The sequence below is a fragment of the Dendrobates tinctorius genome, unplaced genomic scaffold (assembly GCF_039654945.1).
Source record: "Dendrobates tinctorius isolate UK_male_01 unplaced genomic scaffold, ASM3965494v1 ptg000017l, whole genome shotgun sequence".
NCBI lineage: Eukaryota > Metazoa > Chordata > Amphibia > Anura > Dendrobatidae > Dendrobates > Dendrobates tinctorius.
In genome coordinates this window covers 5,684,887-5,710,596 of record NW_027361685.1, presented here as the reverse complement: position 1 = coordinate 5,710,596, position 25,710 = coordinate 5,684,887, and the positions used below count along the sequence as shown (strand labels likewise).

Genomic DNA, 25,710 nt, shown 5'->3' with positions numbered 1-25,710 from the left:
TGTCTTCAGATAATACCCGAGTACTGATATAGTCTTTTTGAAGCCTAGCGTCTTCAGGGCTTTTTTCCCTATCAGTCTGTTGGCTCTTGTGTTTGAGAGGGTTTTGGCGGATTGCAGACAGAACAGAACAGTTTTCTATTCTGTCCTATTTAGTTAGCTTGGGCCCCATCATTTGCTCATCCTATCTTTCTATTTGTGTGTTTTTTCATCTTGCTTCACCGTCATTATATGTTGGGGGCTGCCTATTGCTTTGGGGTCTGCTCTGGGGCAGTTTAGATTTCCCTTTCTGTCTTTAGGCTTAGTTCTCCAGCTGTGATGGAGGGGTCTAGGGCAACGTAGGAACCCCCCACGGCTATTGCTAGTTGTTGTTAGGTTCAGGGGTCTGCAATTCGATAGCTGCCAACTTCTCTGGTTTTCTGGACTTAGCTAGTATTTCTGTTTTTGCCTCCTACGGTGACTCATTCATAACAAGGATGGAACAGGAACACTGGAGGCAGGACTGGAGTAGGACGGCAGGAACACCGGAGGCAGGACTGGAGTAGGATGGCAGGAACACCGGAGGCAGGACTGCGGAAGAGAGCAAGGAACACGGGTAGCAGGACTGACAGGCTGCTGTGGAGAGCAGACGAGTATGGAACGGCAGGAGCAGAGAGCACACGATGAAGTGAGGCCAGTGTGCTAGGAAACACAACACTCAGGCACCTCCCTCAGGGGGAAGCGGCCTGATATGGCTCCGTCTGGTCTGTCATTGGTTAGGGAGGTGCTTCTGGGTCAGGGCATAGCCGCAGCACAAGCCAGAGGGAGGCGCGGCCGCGGCCTAAGGCGCATGCGCATTGCATGCAGGGATGGCATCGGCCGCGAGCCCGTCACAGGTGACCGCCACAGCCATCGGATGGGGAGAGGCTGCGGCGTGGGAATGGAGACTGGCAGCGGTGTGGGAGCGGAGGCCGGGTGAGTATGACCGAGCGGTGTAACAGATGCATTGCGCGAATGACCACTGATGACGTAGCTGTCTCGAGTCCGTGACGTCACAAAGGTCATTTGTGTAATGCATCCCTGGGAACGGAACTTGCTGACAGAGTGGCTGAGGGCCAGGAGGACTCAGGGGGCCAACAGAGGGTAAATATATCCCTATTTTTTATTTAAATTCTATTTTTTACAGGAATATGGTACCCAGGGCATGGAGGACAGTCTCCTTTCCTCTAGACCCTGGGTACCATCCATACATGAAGTGCTCATTTTACATATGGTGGGCATAGCCACATGCATAGAGAGAGCGTTTCAATGCTATCCTATGGTGGAGGAATTGCCGCGATTCCTCAAAATTAATGGACATGCTGTTGATTTTACCACTATGCGATTCCGCAGCGGGAAAATCCTCAGCATGGGCACAGCAATTGCAGATTCCCATAGGATTGCACGGGAATGCGTTTTTATAGCGTTTTTTAAGCGTTTCCGCCAAAACTTGGCGGAAACGTTTAAAAAAACGCAACGTGGGCACACAGCCTTATGCTTGTATGCAGCACATGGCAGGGACCTCAGGCATTGCTCAATAGCAGAGCACAGCTGCTGGAGTACTCACCGGGACTGTTCATCGGAGATTGTGGAGAATATTCATTGCTCTTCAGTAGCGCGCAGTGTCAGCCACCGACTTCCTGCTGCTGTTGGCGGTCACGTGTACCGCTACTTAAGAGAAATGAATATTCATTGGATTCATTGAATATTTAATATTGAACTATATTCAAGCGAGGCTAGACAAAAAAACCAAAAAACTAAAATCATGTATCATGTTATCCAAAACAGTCAGAAAACTAGCCACATATTGGCAGATCCCAGACCTCAAACTATATACTTTGTAAGTTTATAAGCCCCTCCAGTGTCAGGAATAGATAGTATGTGAAAATACCGTATATACCGCTCAGGGAACACTTAACTTTCAGAGATAATTTCCATATTCATACTAAATAATGGCACAGATCTCCCAGACATTATGACTGCACATATCCCTAGTCTTTATAACGATATTGCACTCATTCCCTGACAGACCGCAGCATGGCCATTAGTTAGAAGCTGCTAATGAACTTTGGAGCAGGTAAGTTTTCCCTGAGTGGTACATATTGGGCCGTCTGAAGACTGAGTTTAGTCTAGGACAATTTGTCTGCACTACTAATTAACAGCAGTTACATTACCAAACTAGGGCAGTCCCTATAGGAGAAACAAGAATTATACTGTATTTTCACATACTATCTATTCCTGACATTGGAGTGGCTTATAAACTTACGAAATATATAGTTTGAGGATCTGCCAATATGTGGCTAGTTTTCTGACTGTTTCGGATAACATGATACATGATTTTATTTTTTATTTTTTGTCTCGTCTCGCTTGAATATAGGTCAATGCTAAATAGTCTCCTGATGAGTCGCTTTTGGTGAGGACGATGAAACCCGTAGAAGTGAGAGGCTTGGAGAGTGAGTGTGTATACTTCACCTCACCCTATATAGTGAACTGTGGGGTATATGTTTTTTCTATTAGTCATCTATTGACTAACCTTCAGGGGGTGAATTATGGGTATCGTTTTACATTTGGAATTAATAAAGTTTAGTATTATCCTTTTGTCAGCAAACATGAGGAATGACAAGAGACAACCCATTTAAGAAGATTCAATTTTGGTTAAAACTATTCCAACACTATGAACATAAAAAAGGCTTCTTCCCTATGTGACGTCTCTGATGTCTAACAAGAAGTGTTTTCCGGTTAAAATATTTCCCACATTCTGAACAGGAAAAAGGCTTCTCCCCTGTGTGACTGCTCTGATGTCTAACAAGAAGCGCTTTCTGGTTAAAACATTTCCCACATTCTGAACAAGAAAAAGGCTTCTCCCCTGTGTGACTTCTCTGATGTCTAACAAGAATCGCTTTCTGGTTAAAACATTTCCCACATTCTGAACAGGAAAAAGGCTTCTCCCCTGTGTGAGTTCTCTGGTGATTGACAAAATGTGATTTCTGTGTAAAATATTTCCCACATTCTGAACAGGAAAAAGGCTTCTCCCCTGTGTGACTGCTCTGATGTCTAACAAGAAGCGCTTTCTGGTTAAAACATTTCCCGCATTCTGAACAGGAAAAAGGCTTCTCCCCTGTGTGACTGCTCTGATGTCTAACAAGAAGCGCTTTCTGGTTAAAACATTTTCCACATTCTGAACAGGAAAAAGGCTTCTCCCCTGTGTGAGTTCTCTGGTGATTAACCAATTGTGATTTCCAGTTAAAACATTTCCCACATTCAGAACACGAAAAAAGCTTCTCCCCTGTGTGCGTTCTCTGGTGTGTAACAAAATGAAATTTCTTGTTAAAACATTTCCCACATTCTGAACATGAATATGGTTTCTCTGCTGAGTGAATTCTCTGATGTGTAAAAACACTTGAATTCTGAGTAAAACATTTCCCACATTCTGAACATGAAAAAGGCTTCTCTCCTGTATGAGTTCTTTGGTGACTAACAAGATTCTCTTTCCGGTTAAAATATTTCCCACATTCTGAACATGAAAAAGGCTTCTCCCCTGTGTGAGTTCTTTGGTGTGTAACAAAATGTGATTTCCATGTAAAACATTTCCCACATTCTGAACATGAAAAAGGCTTCTCCCCTGTGTGAGTTCTCTGGTGTGTAACAAAATGAGATTTCTTGTTAAAACATTTCCTACATTCGGGACATGAAAATGAGTTCTTTGCTTTAGGAGCAGGTTGTATTTCAATGCCTCTTTTGAGACTTTGACTTTCCTTAGTAGTCAGTAATAAATCAGGTGTTGGGACCTGTTTCATAGGATCAGATGACAGATCTTTGCTGTGAATGGATGATGGTATATCTGGAGTAATGGCAACCACTTCAGTTGTATCTTGTAGGATCTCTAGATCATCAGATTTAAAAATTGAACATGTCAGCTGTCCCTCTGATCTCCTGGTACAGTCATCTGCTAAGATAAAAAACAATTATTATTTTTTAATAAAATATCCTTGAGTTTTATATTTTTGAACATTTCTACTTAAACTGTCCATAAAAATAGCAAGCTATGTAAAAAACTTTAATTATTTACCAAGACAATGACAGTTCACAGTCTAATAGAAAACCTTGTTGGATGAACCAGTAGTGTGCGGTGTTCAACTGTTTGTTCATTCTGCCTCCCAAATATCAAATATAAAGAAAGCAATCAGTGTTATGTAGGCGAAAGTAATACCAATTCTCATCTCACAAAAAACAAGTTCCCACTCAGGTCCATCATTTGTCAATAGAAAAACAGATAAGGCAGATTACAGTTAGTACTATAGTTAAGGTTAGTGCTGGAGCTAAAGTAACGGTTACTGTTAGGGTTACTGTTAGGCTAAAGTTAGGGTTTACTCTAAAGTTAGGGTTAGGCTGAAGAATTAGGCTTTACTCAATTGTCTCCCCAATAATTGAGTCATGTCAGTCATGTCAAGAGTTTTCTAATTCCAGAAAAAAAATTAATAAAAACGAATAAAATGTCCCGTCAGTTTTATAGTGCAGAGGAGGCTTATGCACTTTTATGTTCTGACAGTGAAGAAAGTGCAGTGTCAGATGGCGATGTGGATTTCGAGGGCTTTAGTAGCAGCGACAGTGATAGCTCAGAAATGAGCAGTGATTCTGGTCCATCCTCACATACAAGGGACCAGTACAACAAAAAAGGACAAATAGCGCTTCTGGAGAAATGTCTCCAACTCAGGGAACAATGCCCAGTACTAGCGCTGTCCCTAGTGCTCGTGAATTGGCGCACACCAATGTCCAAGGGGCTTTGCCTCTTAATGTAGCATTTCCCAGATGGGAGGCTTCGGATTCGGCTACTCCATTCATCCCTAATTTTAATGCCATTCCTGGTATAAATGTGGAGGTGGAACATTTTGGACCAATTATTTTTTTAATTTGCTTCTGACAGATAGCTTGCTAGAGCATATTGTCCTACAAATTTATATGCGTCCCAATTCATCAGCCAGAATCGACGATCCTATTATGCTAGGTCACATTTATGGACACCAACTAATGTCCTAGAAATGAAAACATTTTTAGGACTTACAGTCGCTATGGGGCTTGATAAAGAAATGAGCATTCGGTCCTATTGGTCCAACCGCCCTGTTCAAGCCACGCCCTACTTATCTGGGGACATCCAGAAAAATCGTTTGGGAGCTGATAACTCCATTTTTACAAAAAGGCTACAATCTATATGTTGACAACTACTACACCAGCATACCTCCATTTAAAAGTCTTGTTGAACATAAGGGGCTTGTGGGACCATTCGCAAAAACTGTCAGGTGTTTCCACAATCATTGGTCAGCAAAAAGTTCCGAAAGGGGCAGTCAGGGGCTTTACACAATGGAGAGCTGCTTGCCCTTAAGTATAAGGATAAAAAAGATATTTTTATCCTGAGCTCGATCCACACAGAGGCCACAAGGGCCACTGCAGACCAACAGGGATCCACTACTCCAAAACCTGTGTCTGTCATTGCCTATAACAAATATATGGGGGTGTGGACCTTGCAGATCAGGTTCTACAGCCATACCAGGTGTCAAGAAAATCATATATCTGGTATAACAAGTTAGTCATGTATTGGTTTCAGGTGGCCACATATAATTCTTTTGTGTTATACAAAAAATCCAGAAATGCAGATACTTTCCTTGATTATCAGGAAAAGGTCACTGAAAATCTTGTTTTTGATAATTTTGTCCCCGCCAATCCTTTAGAATCTGAAAATGTCAGAAGACTCACTGAGCGACATTTTATTGCACTCATCCCAGTAACTGAAACAAGAAAGAACCCCAGAGAAGATGTCGTGTATGTTCCTAGAGAGGAATGAGGCATGAGCCCCGCTATTATTACCCACAATGCCCATCATTGCCAGCCTTATGCCTCCATGACTGCTTTATAATCTTCCACACAAAACCACGTTTTTGAACTGTTTTGACATTCAAGCATTTGGTTTATTTAGTGACAGACACATTTGAGTAGAGCTGACTTAACAATTTCAGGGGGTAGGTGGGGGAGGTCTCCAGAGACACAAGCTGGGCACAATATATTGGGCACTACAATGACATTTTTGCAATTTTTACTCTAAAACTTCCACTACGTGTTTCTGGAAATCATCCATGTAGTGAAAATGGTCACTATATCCATAGATGAATTCCCAGAGGGGTGCCATTTCCAAAATGGGGTCACTTCAGGGGGGATTCTGTTGTTCTGGCACTTAGCGGCTTTCCAAAGTGTCATAACAGCAGAATCCCCCCTGAAGTGACCACAGTTTAGAAATGACACCCCTCTGGAAATTGGAAATGACACCCCCCTGCAAATTCATCTATGAGTGTAGTGACCATTTACCTATCTACCTATTTTCCAATGTAAAATCTGGGGTTAAAACAACATTTTAGTGGTAAAAATGTAATTATTTTTTCTTCACTGGCCAATGGTATAATTTTCTATGGAACAGCTGTGGTGTCAGTATGCTCACTGCACCACGAGAAGAATTCATTTAGGGAAGTATTTGGTAAAATGCAGTCACTTTTGGGGGCTTATGCTTATCTGGCACCTCAGGGGCTCTGACAATGTGACATGTCACCCACAAACAATTCCAGCAAAATCTCCTCTCCAATATGACGCTCCTTCCCTTCCAAGCTCTGCCATGCGCCCAAACAGTGGTTTACCCCCACATAAGGGGTGTCAGAATACTCAGGACAAATTGCACAACAACTTTTGCGGTCCAATTTCTCCTGTTACCCTTTGGATAAAAATTGGAAGGCGAAAAGATCTTTTTTTTAAAAAAAATAAATATGATTTTTTATTTTCACGTTTCTACGTAATTAACTTCTGTGAAGCACTTGGGGGTTCAAAGATCCCACCACACATCTAGATAAGCGCCTTAGGGGTCTAGTTTCAAAAATGGGGTCACGTGTTGGGGGTTTTCACTGTTTAGACATGTCAGGGGCTCTGACAATTTGACATGTCATCTACAAACAATTCCAGCAAAATCTGCTCTCCAATATGGCGCTTCTTCCCTTCCAAGCTCTACCATGCGCCCAAACAGTAGTATTCTCCCACATGTGGGGTATCGGCGAGCTCAGGAGAAATTGCACAACAAATTGTATGGAGCAATTTCTCCTGTTACCCTTATGAAAATGCAAAATATGGGGCTAAAAATGAATTATTTGTGAAAAATGTTATTTTTTTTATTTCGACAACTCTACGTTATAAACTTCTATGAAGCACCTGTGGGTTGAAGGTGCTCAATACACATCTGGATAAGTTCCCTAAAGGGGTCTAGTCATTTCTGTCCAGGCCAATTTCATGAGTTTTATTTATTTTTTAATTCTGTGGAAGCATGGCTGAAAAGCAATGTCTGACTTTCATTTGATCATTTTCATAGATTTTTGATAGATTATTACTTTTGTCAGATTCAAGTTATTTCTGTGACCATTGTGGGTTTTTCTGTCATTAAACGAGGGGTACCAACAATTTTGACCACGCTTGTATAGATTATAACCCTCAGTGAATTAATTTATAAAATGGAATCACTTTATGGGGATTTCGACTGTTCTGGTTTTCTGTCATTTAGTTATATTAGGGCTTCTGCATATGGTGTGTCCAATCTCATCTGGGATCTGTTCCTGCTGTCCAGCTGGAGTAATCTGCTCCCTACTTCAGCCAATTGGAAAGTACCACACCCTACTAAAGCGCAAAGCACATGGCCGGAATCTGCCAGATACAGCGCTGTTCTCCTCTGGTTCAGTCCTCTGTGCTCAGCTTGCAGATTGTGTATTTGTTTCCTGCCGTGACCATGGCCCGTTTATTGACTACTCTTGTGTCTTCTGATTCTGTACTCTGGCCTTCTGGTTCTGACCCAGATACCTGACTAGTCTTCTTGCCATCTAACACCACAGAATAGCAGGTAACACCATGGTCCAAGCCTAGGGGTCCCAGTGTAAGTCCAGATTCATGTAATGGTGTTAAAGGGCGATGAGCAAGGCAATCCTTGGGATATGGAAAGCAGAGAAGATAGTGCCAACCAGCAAAATGTCACCGGTGATGGCGGCGCCTGCGCAGTAGCATCTATAAGTAAGCGATAGAGGCTACTGGACAGGCGCCGCTGGTGTCATTTTGCTGAATGTAATTTTTTTTCTAAGCCTCACAATAGCCACAATATTATAGGCATTATCAACAATAATATCAATGCTATTATATGCATTATGTAATAATGGGGGCAGGTCAGTGAGGGATCAGCGACCTGTCATAAGCCAATACAGATGAATATGTAATCAGCGCTCCACATAAAGCCCCGCCCACAGCCCAGCCCCAGAGCCCCACCCACAGCCCCGCCCCAGAGCACGAGAATCTCATTAACTGAAAACTACAAATACAGATTGTTACGTGTTACGGAACCACTCAGCACCCAGAATATGTTGTGCAGTTATATGTATATATAATAGGTTCCATGGGAGATGCATGTCCCTAATGCATCAGCCCACAGGCTGCGCCCAGCCACCCCCTCCCCCCCACCTTTGTAATTCCCACAGTAAATATCGGCAGGCTCCGGCCACCTGCGGCTATTGTAATGTATGTCTGGCCTGCCGCTTTTCTATTGGCCTGCCCTCTGTATCTGTGTGATATATTCTGTGTCCTGTGAGTAAAGTGTTGTCAGACTGGAAATACGTGGAGAAGCAGTGATCTTTTATATGCGCCCATGTAACCAAGGAATTCCAGCCAGCGTCCTTCATTCAGACTCCAGCCAAAGCAGAGTGGACCTCTGGAAGCACGGGGTGGTACTGAAAGAGGTACCCGAGATAGGAAGACCCCGTTACACTGGTGGCAGCGGTGGGATATGATACCCCTTCTACAGGAGGAAAGGAATGAATGGAAAACAACTACCAGAAGTTAAAGAGGACTACATTAAAAGATCTGGTGGAAGCCCGAGGGTTGATCACCAGCAACAAAACAAAAGCGGATTTGATAGCAGCCATCATGGAACACGACAGTGCAGCGCCCCCCAATGTGAATGTGGAGGAGACTGAATTCCAGAGGGAGGTAAAGAACAGACTAGCGTTCTATGGCCCGAACCCTGCAGTAGAGATCATACGAGAGGTGATGGCTGATGTGCGTAATGATCTGAAGGAAAAGAAGGCCGAGCGGACCAGGATAGAGATAGCCAAGATGGAGATGGCAGAGCGGACCAAAGTGGAGCTGGCCAAGATGGAGATGGCAGAGCGGAGAGAGGAGAGTCAGCAAGCAGGGGGAGCTGTGGCCTTCGACCAGGTACCTTCAACAGTAAGCCACAAAAAGATCCAATATAATGCCTTCCGACAGTTGGGGGGAGGCAGAGGAAGACATTGATGGCTTTCTGCAGGACTTTGAGCGGCAGTGTGCCCTTCATCAAGTAAAGCCGGAGGAACGGGTTCAGATTCTGGCCAGCAAGCTGACAGGCCGGGCAGCGGACGCCTATCGCACGGTACCTGATGAGGACTGTATGGACTATGAGCGGATCAAAGAAGTGATCTTGGCCCGGTAAGCGCTGACACCAGAGGCATACCGCCAAAAGTTCCGTGGACTTATAAAATGCGTAACCGATACCCACGCTGAATGGGCCTGTAAATTACGGCGGTCACTGCTACAGTGGGTACAAGGGAGCCAAGTAACCACTAAGGAGGACGTCCTCCAGCTTTTCTTGTTAGAACGATTCTTTAATGGACTAACCCCCGAGACACAGGAATGGCTTCGGGACAGGCGGCCCACGACTCTGGAGGAAGCCGCTCGTCTGGCCGATGAACATCATGATGCCAGGAGGCCTCAGTTGTCTGGATCAAAGATGGTTACTAGGGGCCCGCCCATGGACCTGGAGGGCCCCAAACCACCAAAGATTGTAGGGGGACCAGCTAGAAACCCGGCCTACCACAGTCCCCCTGGGGCGCGATGCCATACCTGCCGTCAGCTGGGCCACCTGCAAAGACAATGTCTCAACCGGACTCAGCATACCCAGTGGCCAAAGGCGGGAACAGCTACCTTCAGCCGGGCTGCTGTACACTGCTACCAAGGCGAAGCTGACCTAGCATTGGGGGCTACGACTAATCAAGGGGTGGAAGAGATGGAGGAAGTGCTGCATGAAGTAGACCCTGTGCAGGCAGCCCAAGCAGATAATCGACAACAGCATCAACAGGTCGTGTGGGTTAATGGGAAACGTATGCAGGGACTAAGAGATTCCGGGGCAACTTTGACCCTTGTGAAGCCTCATCTCGTCCGGGACCAGAGAAGATGGACCGGACAGTGGCAGTCCGTGTAGCAGGGGGAGCTATACATCGACTGCCCACTGACAGGATTCACCTGAACTGGGGAGTCGGGGATGGCCTTGTTGAGGTCGGCTTGATGGAGGATTTGCCTGCAGACGTCTTGCTGAGAAACGACTTGGGGCCCATGTTGTCTGCATTCTCGGTTTCCCCTCTGGCTGAGACATATCCTGTGACCACCCGGAGACAAGCTCGAGCTGCGGAGGCGGAATCACACTCAGAGGAGGCCCAGGTAAGACATCCCAGCCCTACACGTATTCCCATAGCCAGACACATTTCTTGGGCCACCCCAGATGAATTTAAGAGGGAGTTACTTAAGGATCCTTCATTGGAGGGATATCGTGGGAAGGCACAGGAGGGGAGAGGGGTCTTGGAAGGGGAACAGTTTGTATGGAAGCAGGGACTCCTCTACCGGATCACAGAGCAGCACCACACAGGGACGAGCTCCACTATAAAACAACAGCTGGTAGTTCCCAAGAAGTATAGGCAGGAGTTACTGCGAATCTCTCATGACATACCCTTAGCCGGGCACTTTGGCGTCAGTCGCACCAGGCATCGTCTGACACAAAACTTCTTTTGGCCGGGGGTAACCTATGATGTTCGTCAGTACTGCCAGACCTGTGACAGTTACCAGCGCATTGGCAAGAGGGGGGATCGATGCAAGGCCAAATTACGCCCCCTCCCCATTGTGGAGGAACCATTTCTGATAGGGCCGTTAGCCAAACCCAGTCCGTCAGGGAAAAGGTATATATTGACAGTGGTAGATTATGCCACACGGTATCCAGAGGCGGTTGCGTTACCTAACATACTGACAGAGACGGTGGCGGCCGCCCTGCTCCAGGTTTTCTCATGGGTTGATTTCCTTCGGGCGATTATCTCGGACCAGAGTACCCAGTTTACAGCAGAGGTGACCAACCAACTGTGGAAGTGGAACTGTGGCGTAAAGTCCATTAAAAGCACCCCGTACCACCCGCAAACCAATGGTATTATGAGTTCATTTTCTCCTTCACCTCTGATGTCTGATGAACTCCCACTACTGGTGAAAGGAGGTAGTGAAATTGATCTGGATGGGAAGAACCTGTCATCTGAACAGGTGGAGTGTGATTGGACATCCGGAATTTCTGAATGGATATAAGGCAGCCGATGCCCTGCAGGGTGGCTGGTGATCCTTTCTGCTCTGAGCTCTGGCATCCAGTTTAGTTCCTGTCTACTAAAAGCTAAGTTTTCGCTCTGCTATTTTTTCCATGAGATTTTGTCTGTTTACTTAGTGTTTGTGTTCAGCCTGCCCTGGTTGGGACAGGCTGAACTCCATTTTTGTCTCTGATCAGTTGATCTCTTTGCTCTGTCTTCAGAATATACCTGATATATAGTGATTTTGAAGTCTAGTGACTTCAGGGCCTTTTTCTATCAGACGTGTTGGACATTATTTTTGGCAGGGTTTTTTTTACAGATTCCAGCCAGCATCTTTTCTGTCCTTTCCTATCTAGTTAGTTGGGCCCCATCGTTTGCTCAGCCTGTCTTTCTGTCTGTGTTTTCATCTGTTTTTCACCGACAATACATGTTGGGGGCTGTCTATTGCTTTGGGGTCTGCTCTGGGGCAGTTTAGATTTCCCCTTTCTTTCTTTAGGCTTATTTAGCTCTCCGGCTGTGACGAGGGGTCTAGGGCACCGTAGGAACCCCCCACGGCTACTGTTAGTTGTGGTGAATAGGATCAGGGGTCTGCAATCCGCTAGCTACCAACCTCTCCGGTTTTCTGGACTTAGCTTGTGTTTTTGTTTTTTCCTCCTCCAGTGACTCATTCATAACTGAATCACCAGCCATACCGCAGATTCTAGGGTACTCAATAGCAGGAGAGAATTGTATAAAAAAAAAAAAAGTGTCAGAATTTTTTTTTTTGTGTATATTTTTTCCTCTATTTCTCTGTGGCCGTATGGGTAATTTTTTCTCAATGGAGATTAAGTAATTGTCTGATCGTGTGGAGCAGCTCACTGCTGAAGTGCGGGGAATTTCCGCCTATCTTGCTCATTCACATGCTGCTGAACCAAAGATCCCTACTCCTGATGTTTTTTTTGGAGATCGGTCTAAATTTTTGAATTTTAAGAATAATTGTAAATTATTTTTTGCCTTGAAGCCTATCTCATCGGGGAGCTCCGCGCAGCAGGTTAAAATTGTCATCTCATTCCTGCGCGGCGATCCCCAGGATAGGGTGTTTTCTTTGAAACCTGATGATCCTATTCTAACTAATGTGAACGCATTTTTTCAAGCCTTGGGGTTGTTGTATGATGAACCTAATGCTATTGATCAGGCTGAAAAGGCCCTGTTGCCATTGAGCCAGGGTCAGGAATCTGCAGAGGTGTACTGTCCAAAATTCCGAAAGTGGGTGGTCCTTACTACCTGGAATGATGGTGCCTTGGCAGCTCTCTTTCGGAAGGGTTTGTCAGAAACCGTAAATGATACTATGGTGGGATTTCCTGTTCCCTCTGGTCTTGACGATTCTATGTCATTAGCCATTCAGGTTGATCGGCGTTTGCGTGAACGCAAAACCGCACGAGAGGTGTTGCCACCTGTTGAACAAATGTCTGAACCTATGCAATGTGATAGAGTTTTGTCTAGGGCGCAACGTCAGGAGTTCAGAAGGCGTAATAAGCTGTGTTTTTTTTGTGGAGATGCCTCTCATATTATTTCTGTCTGCACTAAGCGAGAGAAACGTTTTGCACACACATTTGCTGTGGGTGGTGTTCAACCTAAGTTTCTTCTGGCAATTACTCTGATCTGCTCCCTGTCCACATTTTCCGCTAAGGCTTTTGTGGATTCGGGAGCAGCTCTGAACCTGATGGACTTGGATTTTGCTAAATGTTGTGGGTTTCCTATGACACCTCTGCGGACGCCTATCCCTTTGAGGGGTATTGATGCTACTCCTTTGGCAAAGAATAAACCTCAGTTTTGGACCCAGGTGGTAATGCGGGTCGCCCCAGACCATCAAGAAAATTGCAGATTTTTGGTGTTGCATAATTTGCATGATACCATTGTTCTGGGGTTTCCCTGGTTGCAAATCCATAATCCAGTTTAGGATTGGAAATCTTTGTCTGTGGTGAGTTGGGGTTGTCGGTGTGCCCTTAGTGACGCTCCTGTTTTCTCCACCTCTCCCCAGTCGCATGATGTTCCAGACTATTTGGCTGATTTTTATGATGTATTTAGTGAGAATGAGTCTGCGTCTTTGCCTCCTCATAGGAGTTATGACTCCTATGCAATTGAGCTGAGCCCTGGGGGTAAATTTCCCAAGGGTCGACTTTTCAATTTATCTGTACCCGAGCACGAGGCTATGCAATCCTATATTAAGGAGTCGTTGGAGAAGGGTCATATTAGACCATCCTCTTCACCCTTAGGTGCTGGGTTTTTTTTCGTGGCCAAGAAAGATGGTTCATTAAGGCCTTGTATTGACTATCGTTCCCTCAACAAAATTACTGTTAAATATCAGTATCCGTTACCCCTGATTTCTGATCTATTCTCCAGAGTTAAAGGTGCTTGCTGGTTTACCAAGCTTGACCTCAGGGGGACGTATAATCTTATTCGCATTAAGCATGGGGATGAATGGAAGACAGCGTTTAATACTCCGGAGGGACATTTTGAGTACCTGGTGATGCCTTTCGGGCTCACTAATGCCCGTTCTGTCTTCCAGTGCTTCATGAATGATATTTTCCGAGACTTTGTGGATAAATTTTTGATCATCTATCTGGATGATATTTTGATCTTTTCCAAGGATTGGGACTCTCATGTGGAACATGTTCGGACTGTGTTCCGGATTTTGAGGGAGAATTCCCTGTATGTCAAGGGATCGAAATGCCTTTTTGGGGTACAGAGGATTTCATTTTTGGGATTTATTTTGTCTCCGTCAACTATTGAAATGGACCCGGCCAAAGTACAGGCCATTTATGATTGGGTTCAGCCCACTTCTTTGAAGCCCCTCCAGAAGTTTTTGGGTTTTGCTAATTTTTATCGTAAATTTACAGCTAATTTTTCTGGTATTGCCAAACCATTGACTGATTTGACTAAGAAGGGTGCTGATGTGCTGAATTGGTCTCCGGAGGCTGTTTCTTCCTTTTAGGAGGTGAAGCGAAGGTTCACTTCTGCTCCGGTTTTGCGGCAACCTGATGTCTCACTCCCGTTTCAGGTAGAGGTGGACGCTTCTGAGATTGGTGCAGGAGCTGTTTTGTCCCAAAAAGATCCTGTAACATCTAAAATGAATCCCTGTGCTTTCTTTTCCCGAAAGTTCTCCCCATCCGAACGTAACTATGATGTGGGGAATCGGGAACTGTTAGCCATGAAATGGGCATTTGAGGAGTGGAGACATTGGTTGGAGGGAGCTAAACATCAAGTTGTGGTCCTTACTGACCACAAGAATTTGATTTACCTGGAGGCGGCCAAACGCTTGAATCCTAGACAGGCTAGGAGGGCCTTGTTTTTCACACGTTTTGATTTTGTGGTCTCTTTTCTTCCGGGCACTAAGAATGTCAAGGCAGACGCCCTCTCTAGGAGTTTCTTTGCTGATTCTCCTATTGTGACCAAGCCTGCTACCATCTTAGGTGAGGGGGTAGTTCTTTCTGCCATCTCGCCCGATTTGAGACGTGCTCTGGAAGAGTTTCAGGAGGACAAACCTGAGTGTTGTCCCATTGGAAAATTGTATGTTCCTGACCAGTGGAGGAAGAGAGTAATGTCTGAAGTTCATTGCTCCACATTGGCTGGTCATCTAGGTATTTTTGGTACTAGAGATTTGGTGAGTCGGTCTTTTTGGTGGCCCGCCTTGTCTCGTGATGTCAGGAATTTTGTGCAGTCTTGTGGGACTTGCTCCCGGCTAATCCTTGTTCTCGCTCTAGTGGGTTGTTGATGCCTTTGCCGGTGCCCAGGAGGCCATGGACCCATATTTCAATGGATTTTATCTCCGATATGCCTGTCTCTCAGAGAATGACTGTTATTTGGGTGATTTGTGATGGACCATATTAGAGAATATATTTTGTACCACTCCCTAAGTTGCCATCTTCCTCAGAGTTGGTGCCCTTGTTTTTGCAACAGGTGGTTCGCTTGCACTATCCCTGAGAACATTGTATCTGACAGAGGAGTTCAGTTTGTTTCTAGATTTTGGAGGACTTTCTGTTCCAAGCTGGGAATTCAGTTGTCCTTCTCTGCTTTTCACCCTCAGACCAATGGGCAGACGGAGAGAACAAACCAGACCTTGGAGTCGTATTTGAGATGTTTTATTTCTGCTGATCAGGATGATTGGGCTTCATTTTTGCCCTTGGCCGAATTTGCTTTAAATAATAGAGCTAGTTCTGCCACTTTGATGTCACCTTGTTTTTGTAACTTTGGGTTTCATCCTCGATTCTCTTCAGGGCAGGTGGAGTCTTCTGCCTGCCCAGGTGTTGACACTGTGGTGGAGAGAATGCACCAGATCTGGGACCAAGTGGTGGATAAGTTGTCTCTCTCCCAGGAAAAGGCCCAGCGGTTTTCCAACCGGCATAGGACCATTGGTCCCCGGTTTAAGGTGGGTGATATGGTTTGATTGTCATCAAAGAATATCTCTATGAAGGTGGCTTCTCCAAAGTTTAAACCTAGATTTATTGGATCTTACAAGATTTAGGAGATTCTTAATCCAGTCTCTTTTCGATTGGCTCTTCATGTTACATTCAAGATCCATAACTTGTTTCATAAGTCTCTGTTAAAGAGGCTTGTTGAGCCAGTAGTTCCTGTGGTGGCACCTCCTGACCGTGTACTGGTTGAAGGTAATGTGGAATATGAGGTTGAGAAGATACTGGATTCTCGTCTAGCTAGACGGAGACTCCAGTATTTGGTTAAATGGAAGGGTTATGACCAGGAGGATAATTCTTGGGTCTCTGCATCCGATATTCATGCAGAAAGATTGGTTCGTGCTTTTCATCGGGCCCATCCTGATCACCCTGGTGGCGTGGATGAGGGTTCGGTGACCCCTCCTCAAGGGGGAGGTACTGTTATGAGTTCATTTTCTCCTTCACTTCTGATGTCTGATGAACTCCCTCTGCTGGTGAATCATAGAATCATAGAATCGTAGAGTTGGAAGGGACCTCCTGGGCCATCTGGTCCAACCCCCTGCTCAAAGCAGGATTCGCTAAATCATCCCAGTCAGATGTCTGTCCAGCCTCTGTTTGAAGACATCCATTGAAGGAGAACTCACCACTTCTCGTGGCAGCTTGTTCCACTCATTGATCACCCTAACTGTCAAAAAGTTTTTTCTAATATCTAATCTGTGTCTCCTCCCATTCAGTTTCATCCCATTGCTTCTAGTCTTTCCTTGTGCAAATGAGAATAAAGTTGATCCTTCTACAATGTGACAGCCCTTTAGATATTTGTAGACAGCTATTAAGTCTCCTCTCAGTCTTCTCTTTTGCAAACTAAACAATCCCAAATCCTGCAACCTTTCCTCATAAGACAGGGTTTGCAGACCGGTCACCATTCTGGTTGCTCTTTTCTGAACTTGCTCCAGTTTGTTGATGTCTTTTTTAAAATGTGGTGCCCAAAACTGGACACAATATTCCAGATGAGGTCTGACCAAAGAGGAGTAGAGGGAAATAATGACTTCACGTGATCTAGACTGTATGCTTCTGTTAATACATCCTAGAATTGCATTTGCTTTTTTTGCTGCTGCATCACACTGTTGACTCATATTCAGTCTGTGATCTATTAGTATACCCAAGTCTTTTTCACATGTGCTGTTGCTTAGGCCTATTCCTCCCATTCTGTATATGCTTTTTTCATTTTTATTGCCCAGATGTAGTACTTTGCATTTTTCCCTGTTAAAAACCATTGTTAGTTGCTGCCCACTTCTCCAGTTTATTTATATCTTTTTGAATCCTCTCTCTCTCTTCTCTAGTATTAGCTATCCCTCCTAGCTTTGTGTCATCAGCAAATTTAATCAGTTTACCCTCAATTCCTTCATCTAAATCGTTGATAAAGATGTTGAACAATACAGGGCCCAGGACAGAGCCCTGTGGTACCCCACTTGAGACATTCTTCCAACTGGATGTGCAGCCATTTACGACCACTCTTTGGGTCCGATCACTAAGCCAGTTATGAATCCACCTAACAGTTGCCTTGTCCATTCCATACTTAGTCATTTTTTCAATAAGGATTGTATGAGATACTTTGTCAAATGCTTTGCTGAAGTCAAGATATACTATATCTACAGCATTTCCTTGATCCACCCAATCAGTGATTCCGTCATAGAAGGAAATTAAGTTAGTCTGACATGACTTACTAGTTACAAACCCATGCTGACTCTGTTTAATCACTTCATTCTTATCCAGGTATTGACATACATGTTGTTTAATAATTTGTTCAAAGATCTTTCCTGGTATAGAAGTCAGACTCACCGGCCTATAGTTGCCTGTGTCCACCTTCTTCCCCTTTTTGAAGATAGGAACAACATTTGCTCTTCTCCAGTCTTCTGGGACTTCTCCTGTTTTCCAAGAATTTTCAAAGATTATGGAGAGGGGTTCAACAATTTCTTCTGCTATCTCCTTCAGTACTCTGGGGTGTAATTCATCTGGACCTGGAGACTTGAATTCATTTAGGTTAGCTAAGTGTTTCCTCACTATCTTTCTGTTTATATATATCCTGGATTCTTCTATTCCCTTAATAGGACAGTGAAGAACAGTTGATGTCACATTTCCTTTCTGAGAGAAAACAGATGCAAAATAGGAATTTAAAAGTTCGGCCTTCTCAACATCCTCTCTTACCATTTCATCATTTTCATCCTGTAAAAATCCTATAGCATCTTTGTCTTTTCTTTTACTTTTGACATATCCCCAAAATCCTTTATTATTGCTTTTGACATCTCTTGCAAGCCTCAATTCATTGTCAGCTTTAGCTAATCTGATTTGTGCCCTGCAGGTTCTGCAGACAGCATTATATTCTTCTTTAGATATGCCTCCCTCTTTCCATTTTATAAACATTTTTTTCTTCCTTTTTAGCATGTGCTTAAGTTCTGTGTTCATCCATCCTGACTTCCTTAAATGCTTCCTATTCTTCCCTCTTTTCGGAATTGTTAACAATTGTGCTTTGATAATTTCATTTTTCAAGATTTCCCATCCTTCCTGGACATTTTTGTCTTTAAGGATATCCAGCCATTGGATCCCTCCATTGAAAGGAGGTAGTGAAATTGATCTGGATGGGAAGAACCTGTCATCTGAACAGGTGTTGTGTGATTGGACATCCGGAATTTCTGAGTGGATATAAGGCAGCCGATGCCCTTGCAGGGTTGCTGGTGATCTTTTCTGCTCTGAGCTCTGGCATCCAGTTTAGTTCCTGTCTACTAAAAGCTAAGTTTTTGCTCTGCTATTTTTTCCATGAGATTTTGTCCGTTTACTTAGTGTCTGTGTTCAGCCTGCCCTGGTTGGGACGGGCTGAACTCCATTTTTGTCTCTGATCAGTTGATCTCTTTGCTCTGTCTTCAGAATATACCTGAGGGCTGATATAGTGATTTTGAAGTCTAGTGACTTCAGGGCCTTTTCTATCAGACGTGTTGGACATTATTTTTGGCAGGGTTTTTTTACGGATTGCAGCCAGCATCTTTTCTGTCCTTTCCTATCTAGTTAGTTGGGCCCCATCGTTTGCCCAGCCTGTCTTTCTGTCTGTGTTTGTGTTTTCATCTGTTTTTCATCGACAATACATGTTGGGGGCTGTCTATTGCTTTGGGGTCTGCTTTGGGGCAGTTTAGATTTCCCCTTTCTTTCTTTAGGCTTATTTAGCTCTCCGGCTGTGACGAGGGGTCTAGGGCACCGTAGGAACCCCCCACAGCTACTGTTAGTTGTGGTGAATAGGATCAGGGGTCTGCAATCCGCTAGTTACCAACCTCTCCGGTTTTCTGGACTTAGCTTGTGTTTTTGTTTTTTCCTCCTCCGGTGACTCATTTATAACACAATGGGTTGTGTGAACGCTTTAACAGGACATTAAAACAGCTCATTGGGACTTTTACCAGGACCTACAGGGACTGGGAGAAATTCTTGCCACACCTCCTGTTTGCCTCTCGGGAGGTGCCCCAAGAATCGACGGGGTTCTCCCCGTTCGAGCTGGTATACGGGAGACGGGTAAGGGGACCCCTAGACTTAGTGCTAGAACACTGGGAAGGGGAGGGCCTCATAGACGGGGTACCTATTGTACCCTATGTGCTGGAATTCCTGGACAGCCTACAGGAGCTGACCCAGGCTTTACGTGAGAACATGCAGGCGACCCAGCGGCGCCAGCACGTATGGTACGATCGGAGGGCCAGAGAGCGCACCTTGGAAATAGGATAGAAGGTCCTGGTGTTAGAGCCCACTAAGCAGAACAAGTTCCAAGCTGCATGGCAGGGGCCCTACCAGGTAGTGGGGAAAATAGCCGACACAACCTATAATGTCGCCGATTGTGACGACCCCAGGGTTATCCGCATGTTCCACGTGAATATGCTGAAGCCCTACCGGGAGCGCCCTGAAGAGGTAGTGGCCATCTGTGCACCTGAAGAAGAGGATTTAGCCGGACTTCCCTTGCCGGATGTCTTAGGGGAAAGGACTTAGTCTAAAACATGGGACAAGGTACACTTGGGTGAAGACCTAGGCCCCCGGGAGAGACAGCAGGCGGAGGAGTTGTTGAGGCAGCGACAGAGGATGTTTTCGGGGAGACCAGGGTACACTCGCCTGGCACAACACAAGGTTGAGACCCAGGATCAGACAACCCTGCGACAAAACCCCTTCCGCGTCCCTGAATCTGTACGAGAGGGGATGCGACAAGAGATACAAGAGATGTTGCGTTTAGGGGTCATTGAAGAGTCAGATAGTCCCTGGGCATCCCCAGTAGTGTTAGTGCCCAAGAAGGATGGGACTACACGGTTTTGTGTAGACTATCGTAAGCTCAATGAGAAAACAGTGACGGATGCATATCCCATGCCGCGTGTGGATGAGTTGTTAGACCGGCTGGCGGGGGAAAAGTATTTGACCACCATCGATCTATGCAAAGGCTACTGGCAGATTCCCCTTACAGTCATGGCCAAAATTATTGACACCCCTGCAATTCTGTCAGATAATACTCCGTTTCTTCCTGAAAATGATTGCAAACACAAATTCTTTGGTATTATATCGTCATTTAATTTGTCTTAAATGAAAAAACACAAAAGAGAATGGAGCAAAAAACGAAACATTGATCATTTCACACAAAACTCCAAAAATGGGCCAGACAAAAGTATTGGCACCCTCAGCCTAATACTTGGTTGCACAATCTTTAGCCAAAATAACTGCGACCAACCGCTTCCGGTAACCATCAATGAGTTTCTTACAATGCTCTGCTGGAATTTTAGACCATTCTTCTTTGGCAAACTGCTCCAGGTCCCTGATATTTGAAGGGTGCCTTCTCCAAACTGCCATTTTTAGATCTCTCCACAGGTGTTCTATGGGATTCAGGTCTGGACTCATTGCTGGCCACCTTAGAAGTCTCCAGTGCTTTCTCTCAAACAATTTTCTAGCGCTTTTTGAAGTGTGTTTTGGGTCATTGTCCTGCTGGAAGACCCATGACCTCTGAGGGAGACCCAGCTTTCTCACACTGGGCCCTACATTATGCTGCAAAATTTGTTGGTAGTCTTCAGACTTCATAATGCCATGCACACGGTCAAGCAGTCCAGTGCCAGAGGCAGCAAAGCAACCCCAAAACATCAGGGAACCTCCGCCATGTTTGACTGTAGGGACCGTGTTCTTTTCTTTGAATGCCTCTTTTTTTCTCCTGTAAACACTATGTTGATGCCTTTGCCCAAAAAGCTCTACTTTTGTCTCATCTGACCAGAGAACATTCTTCCAAAACGTTTTAGGCTTTTTCAGGTAAGTTTTGGCAAACTCCAGCCTGGCTTTTTTATGTCTCGGGGTAAGAAGTGGGGTCTTCCTGGGTCTCCTACCATACAGTCCCTTTTCATTCAGATGCCGACGGATAGTACGGGTTGACATTGTTGTACCCTCGGACTGCAGGGCAGCTTTAACTTGTTTGGATGTTAGTCGAGGTTCTTTATCCAACATCCGCACAATCATGCGTTGAAATCTCTTGTCAATTTTTCTTTTCCGTCCACATCTAGGGAGGTTAGCCACAGTGCCATGGGCTTTAAACTTCTTGATGACACTGCGCACGGTAGACACAGGAACATTCAGGTCTTTGGAGATGGACTTGTAGCCTTGAGATTGCTCATGCTTACTCACAATTTGGTTTCTCAAGTCCTCAGACAGTTCTTTGGTCTTCTTTCTTTTCTCCATGCTCAATGTGGTACACACAAGGACAGAGGTTGAGTCAAATTTAATCCATGTCAACTGGCTGCAAGTGTGATTTAGTTATTGCCAACACCTGTTAGGTGCCACAGGTAAGTTACAGGTGCTGTTAATTACACAAATTAGAGAAGCATCACATGATTTTTCGAACAGTGCCAATACTTTTGTCCACCCTCTTTTTTATGTTTGGTGTGGAATTTTATCCAATTTGGCTTTAGGACAATTCTTTTTGTGTTTTTTCATTTAAGACAAATTAAATGAAGATAATAATACCAAAGAATTTGTGTTTGCAATCATTTTCAGGAAGAAACTGAGTATTATCTGACAGAATTGCAGGGGTGTCAATACTTTTGGCCATGACTGTAGTCCTGATGCTATTCCCAAGTCGGCATTTGTCACCCCGTTCGGCTTATTCCAGTTTCGAGTTATGCCATTCGGGATGAAGAATGCCCCGGCGACCTTCCAAAGGCTGGCTGACCGGCTTCTGGATGGTCTCCAGGACTATGCTTGTGCCTACCTGGACGACATCGCCATCTACAGTTCGACATGGGAAGAGCATCTAAATCACCTAGAGACAGTATTGGACAGGATCCACCAGGCCGGAATCACCCTGAACCCAAACAAGTGTCACGTGGGCAAAGCAGAGGTTCAGTATTTAGGGCATTGGGTGGGAAGTGGGAAACAGCGACCAGAACCAACCAAGATTGAGGCCATAGCCAAATGGCCCACCCCATGCACTAAAACCCAGGTCATGGCGTTCCTAGGGACAGCGGGGTATTACAGGAAATTCGTTCCCAATTACAGCAGCGTAGCCAAGCCCCTCACTGATCTGACCCGTAAGAACCAACCTCTCCAGGTAACCTGGACCCCAGAGTGTGAGGAATCCTTCCGCCTACTAAAGGACGCCCTCACCAATACCCCTGTATTGGCCGCACCCGATCCAACTAAACGTTTCCTGGTTCACACAGATGCTTCTATGTTTGGATTGGGGGCAGTGCTGAGCCAAGTCGGGCCGGACGGCCAAGAACACCCGATGGCTTACCTGAGTCGGAAACTAATGCCCCGTGATGTAAGCTATGCGGCCATCGAGAAGGAGTGCCTGGCGGTAGTATGGGCACTCAAAAAGTTGCAACCATATTTGTATGGATGACAGTTTTCCCTCCTAACGGACCATAATCCCCTCGTCTGGCTTAATCGGGTCTCCGGAGACAACGCCAGATTGCTGCGGTGGAGTTTAGCCAACTTCTGGACTTCACCATCCACTACAGACCCGGCAAACAAAACAGTAACGCCAATGGACTAAGTCGACAAATGGAACTTGTACCAAACCCATAAACTTCGGTCATCCCCAAACCGATCTGTTAAGGATCAGACTGTGTATGCCGATCGCGTCGCTGAAAAGGGGAGCCGTGTTACAGAACCACTCAGCACCCAGAATATGTTGTGCAGTTATATGTATGTATAATAGGTTCCATGGGAGATGCATGTCCCTAATGCATCAGCCCACAGGCTGCGCCCAGCCACCGCCCTCCCCCCCACCTTTGTAATTCCCGCAGTAAATATCGGCAGGCTCCGGCCACCTGCGGCTATTGTAATGTATGTCTGGCCAGCCGCTTTTCTATTGGCTTGCCCTCTGTATCTGTGTGATATATTCTGTGTCCTGTGAGTAAAGTGTTGTCAGACTGGTAATATGTGGAGAAGCAGTGATCTTTTATATGCACCCATGTAACCAAGGAATTCCAGCCAGCGTCCTTCATTCAGACGCCAGCCAAAGCAGAGTGGACCTCCGGAAACACGGGGTGGTACTGAAAGAGGTACCCGAGATAGGAAGATCCCGTTACACAGATTAAACAACAGTAAACCAGAGTTGCCCTCATTTATGGTGGACCATTGGAGCTACTATGAATCCTGAGCAGAAGATTAGAGAAAATAATATTGCTCCCCATTTCAGGAGAGATTGTGCAGTAATCTGAATTCCTTAGGATCAAAAACAATGTAATGTATGACGTGGAGTGAATCCATGAAACCAGGGCTGGAGCCAACACATCTCCTGCAGGCGTGAATAAATGTATATTACAGCCATCAGCCACACAGTTTGGAGAGGCGAGTTGTAAAATAATCGCCAGGATTCAAGTACCGCGTGTACCGTATTACTCGCCGAGTACCAAATCCTAACGAGTAGACTCGCTCATCCCTAGTGACCATGAGACATTCAGCAGCACAGAAGGGAGATTCATCCGATAAGATCTCAGGGATCTAGGAAGCCAACAGCATCATTACCCTCCGCTTTCTCTTACAGGCCCAGCATACTTTTCTACAAGTGATTTTCTATCTTGTCAGCACATTCTACGTACGCTGTCATTTGACTTCATAGTTTAGAAGGCTCTGGCTGTTACCTGTCTAATTCTTGTCTCTTTGTCTTGAGAATAAACTTTAGGATTTCCATGCAGCCGCAGCTCCAGTCCCAAGTAGCGGCGGCAGCGACGGGTGTTGATGCGAGAGACTCGTGCAAGTTTCTTGCATCACACACAGTAGTGTGATCCCGGCCTAACTTTGCGTTCAGTGTGACCCTTTAAGCGCGCACTCGGCCTATATTGGGTCAGGTACAAGCAATCATATAGATCTCGCTTTAAGGGATCACCCTCACACCAATCCCAGGGGGTAGGATGATCCTCCAGGTTGTAAGTTCTATAGAAAAGGGCTTTCAATGCCCAAAGTCATTTGGACAGTTTTGGGTGGAGGAGAATGTTGTGGACTAGAGGCAAAATGGTGACCATGGTAATACGGCCGGACTACACCACCGATAAAGTAGCCACAGCTGGTGACTGAGAGGAATCTGTGTCTTCTCTGCATTCAGTGGTTACTACTCACCTGGGTAGTCATATGTGGGAATCTCCTCTTTACACCGCTCATCACCCCTCACATATGTCTCTGTAGGATTAATATGGGTCAGATCTTCACCCTGAAAAAAATATTGTAAAAGTCACAGACAGATGGAGAAGTCCCATCTATGATCAGCTCTAATCCTGCCATCTCCACCGTTCTCATTACACAAGTATAAAACATAATACTGGTGGATAAAACAAGACTGAGCACAAGACCTTCACAGCCGTCTACACATCATAGGGGAGATCTCCTGACACCTTCTCTCCATCTACCTGATGATCCTGAGGAGCACTGGGATCTTCTTGGTTACAGTCCTGTGGAAGAAGAGGACGGGGACATCTCTCTGGTGTTGTCCTCTTACTGGATAGATCTGGAGGAAACACATACAGGGACTGAATTCATTCTCTACATACAGATAATTATAGGCCGTGTGTATTTAGTCCTGTCTATTACCTGGAGATGTGAGGGGCTGGGGAACCTCCATTATGACGTTCTTGTACAGATCTCTGTGTCCTTCTAAATACTCCCATTCCTCCATGGAGAAATAGACAGCGACATCCTGACACCTTATAGGAACCTGACACATACAATGATACCGTCATCCCCCGATCCCTTCATAGTGTTACTGTATAATGTCCCAGCATTCCCAGCAGTGTCACCTCTCCAGTCAGCAGCTCAATCATCTTGTAGGTGAGTTCTAGGATCTTCTGGTCATTGATGTCCTCATGGATCAGGGGGTGAGGTGGAGGCCCCGTGATTGGGCTCAGGGGTCTTCCCCATCCCTCAGACACAGGGTCCTGACAGCGATCACTAGAGGTCTTCTTCACCACTGTGTAATCCTGGTTATGGAGAGACACATTAACCCCTTCATGACCCAGCCTATTTTGACCTTAATGTCCTGGCCATTTTTTGCAATTCTGACCAGTGTCCCTTTATGAGGTAATAACTCTGGAACGCTTCAACGCATCTTAGCGATTCTGAGATTGTTTTTTCGTGACATATTGGGCTTCATGTTAGTGGTAAACTTAGGTCGATAATTTTTGCGTTTATTTGTGAAAAAAACAGAAATTTGGCGAAAATTTTGAAAATTTCGCAATTTTCAAATTTTGAATTTTTAATCTGTTAAACCAGAGAGTGATGTGACACAAAATAGTTACTAAATAACATTTACCACATGTCTACTTTACATCAGCACA

At 45.1% G+C, this 25,710-nt stretch overlaps 2 protein-coding genes across 2 annotated transcripts in view; both read right to left on the bottom strand.

Annotated features, from left to right (window-relative positions):
* The window catches only part of LOC141082412 (oocyte zinc finger protein XlCOF29-like), a 264,186-nt gene that overhangs the window by 76,455 nt on the left and 162,021 nt on the right, over positions 1-25,710 (bottom strand). The gene's annotated exons all lie outside the window — the stretch shown is intronic.
* LOC141082260 (uncharacterized) lies at positions 2,650-24,588 on the bottom strand. Its single transcript, XM_073566198.1, has 2 exons — positions 24,500-24,588; positions 2,650-3,961 (listed from the first exon to the last, which is right to left on the bottom strand). The coding sequence occupies exon 2, from the start codon at positions 3,810-3,812 to the stop codon at positions 2,688-2,690; it is 1,125 nt and encodes a 374-aa protein (XP_073422299.1). The 5' UTR covers positions 3,813-3,961; positions 24,500-24,588; the 3' UTR covers positions 2,650-2,687.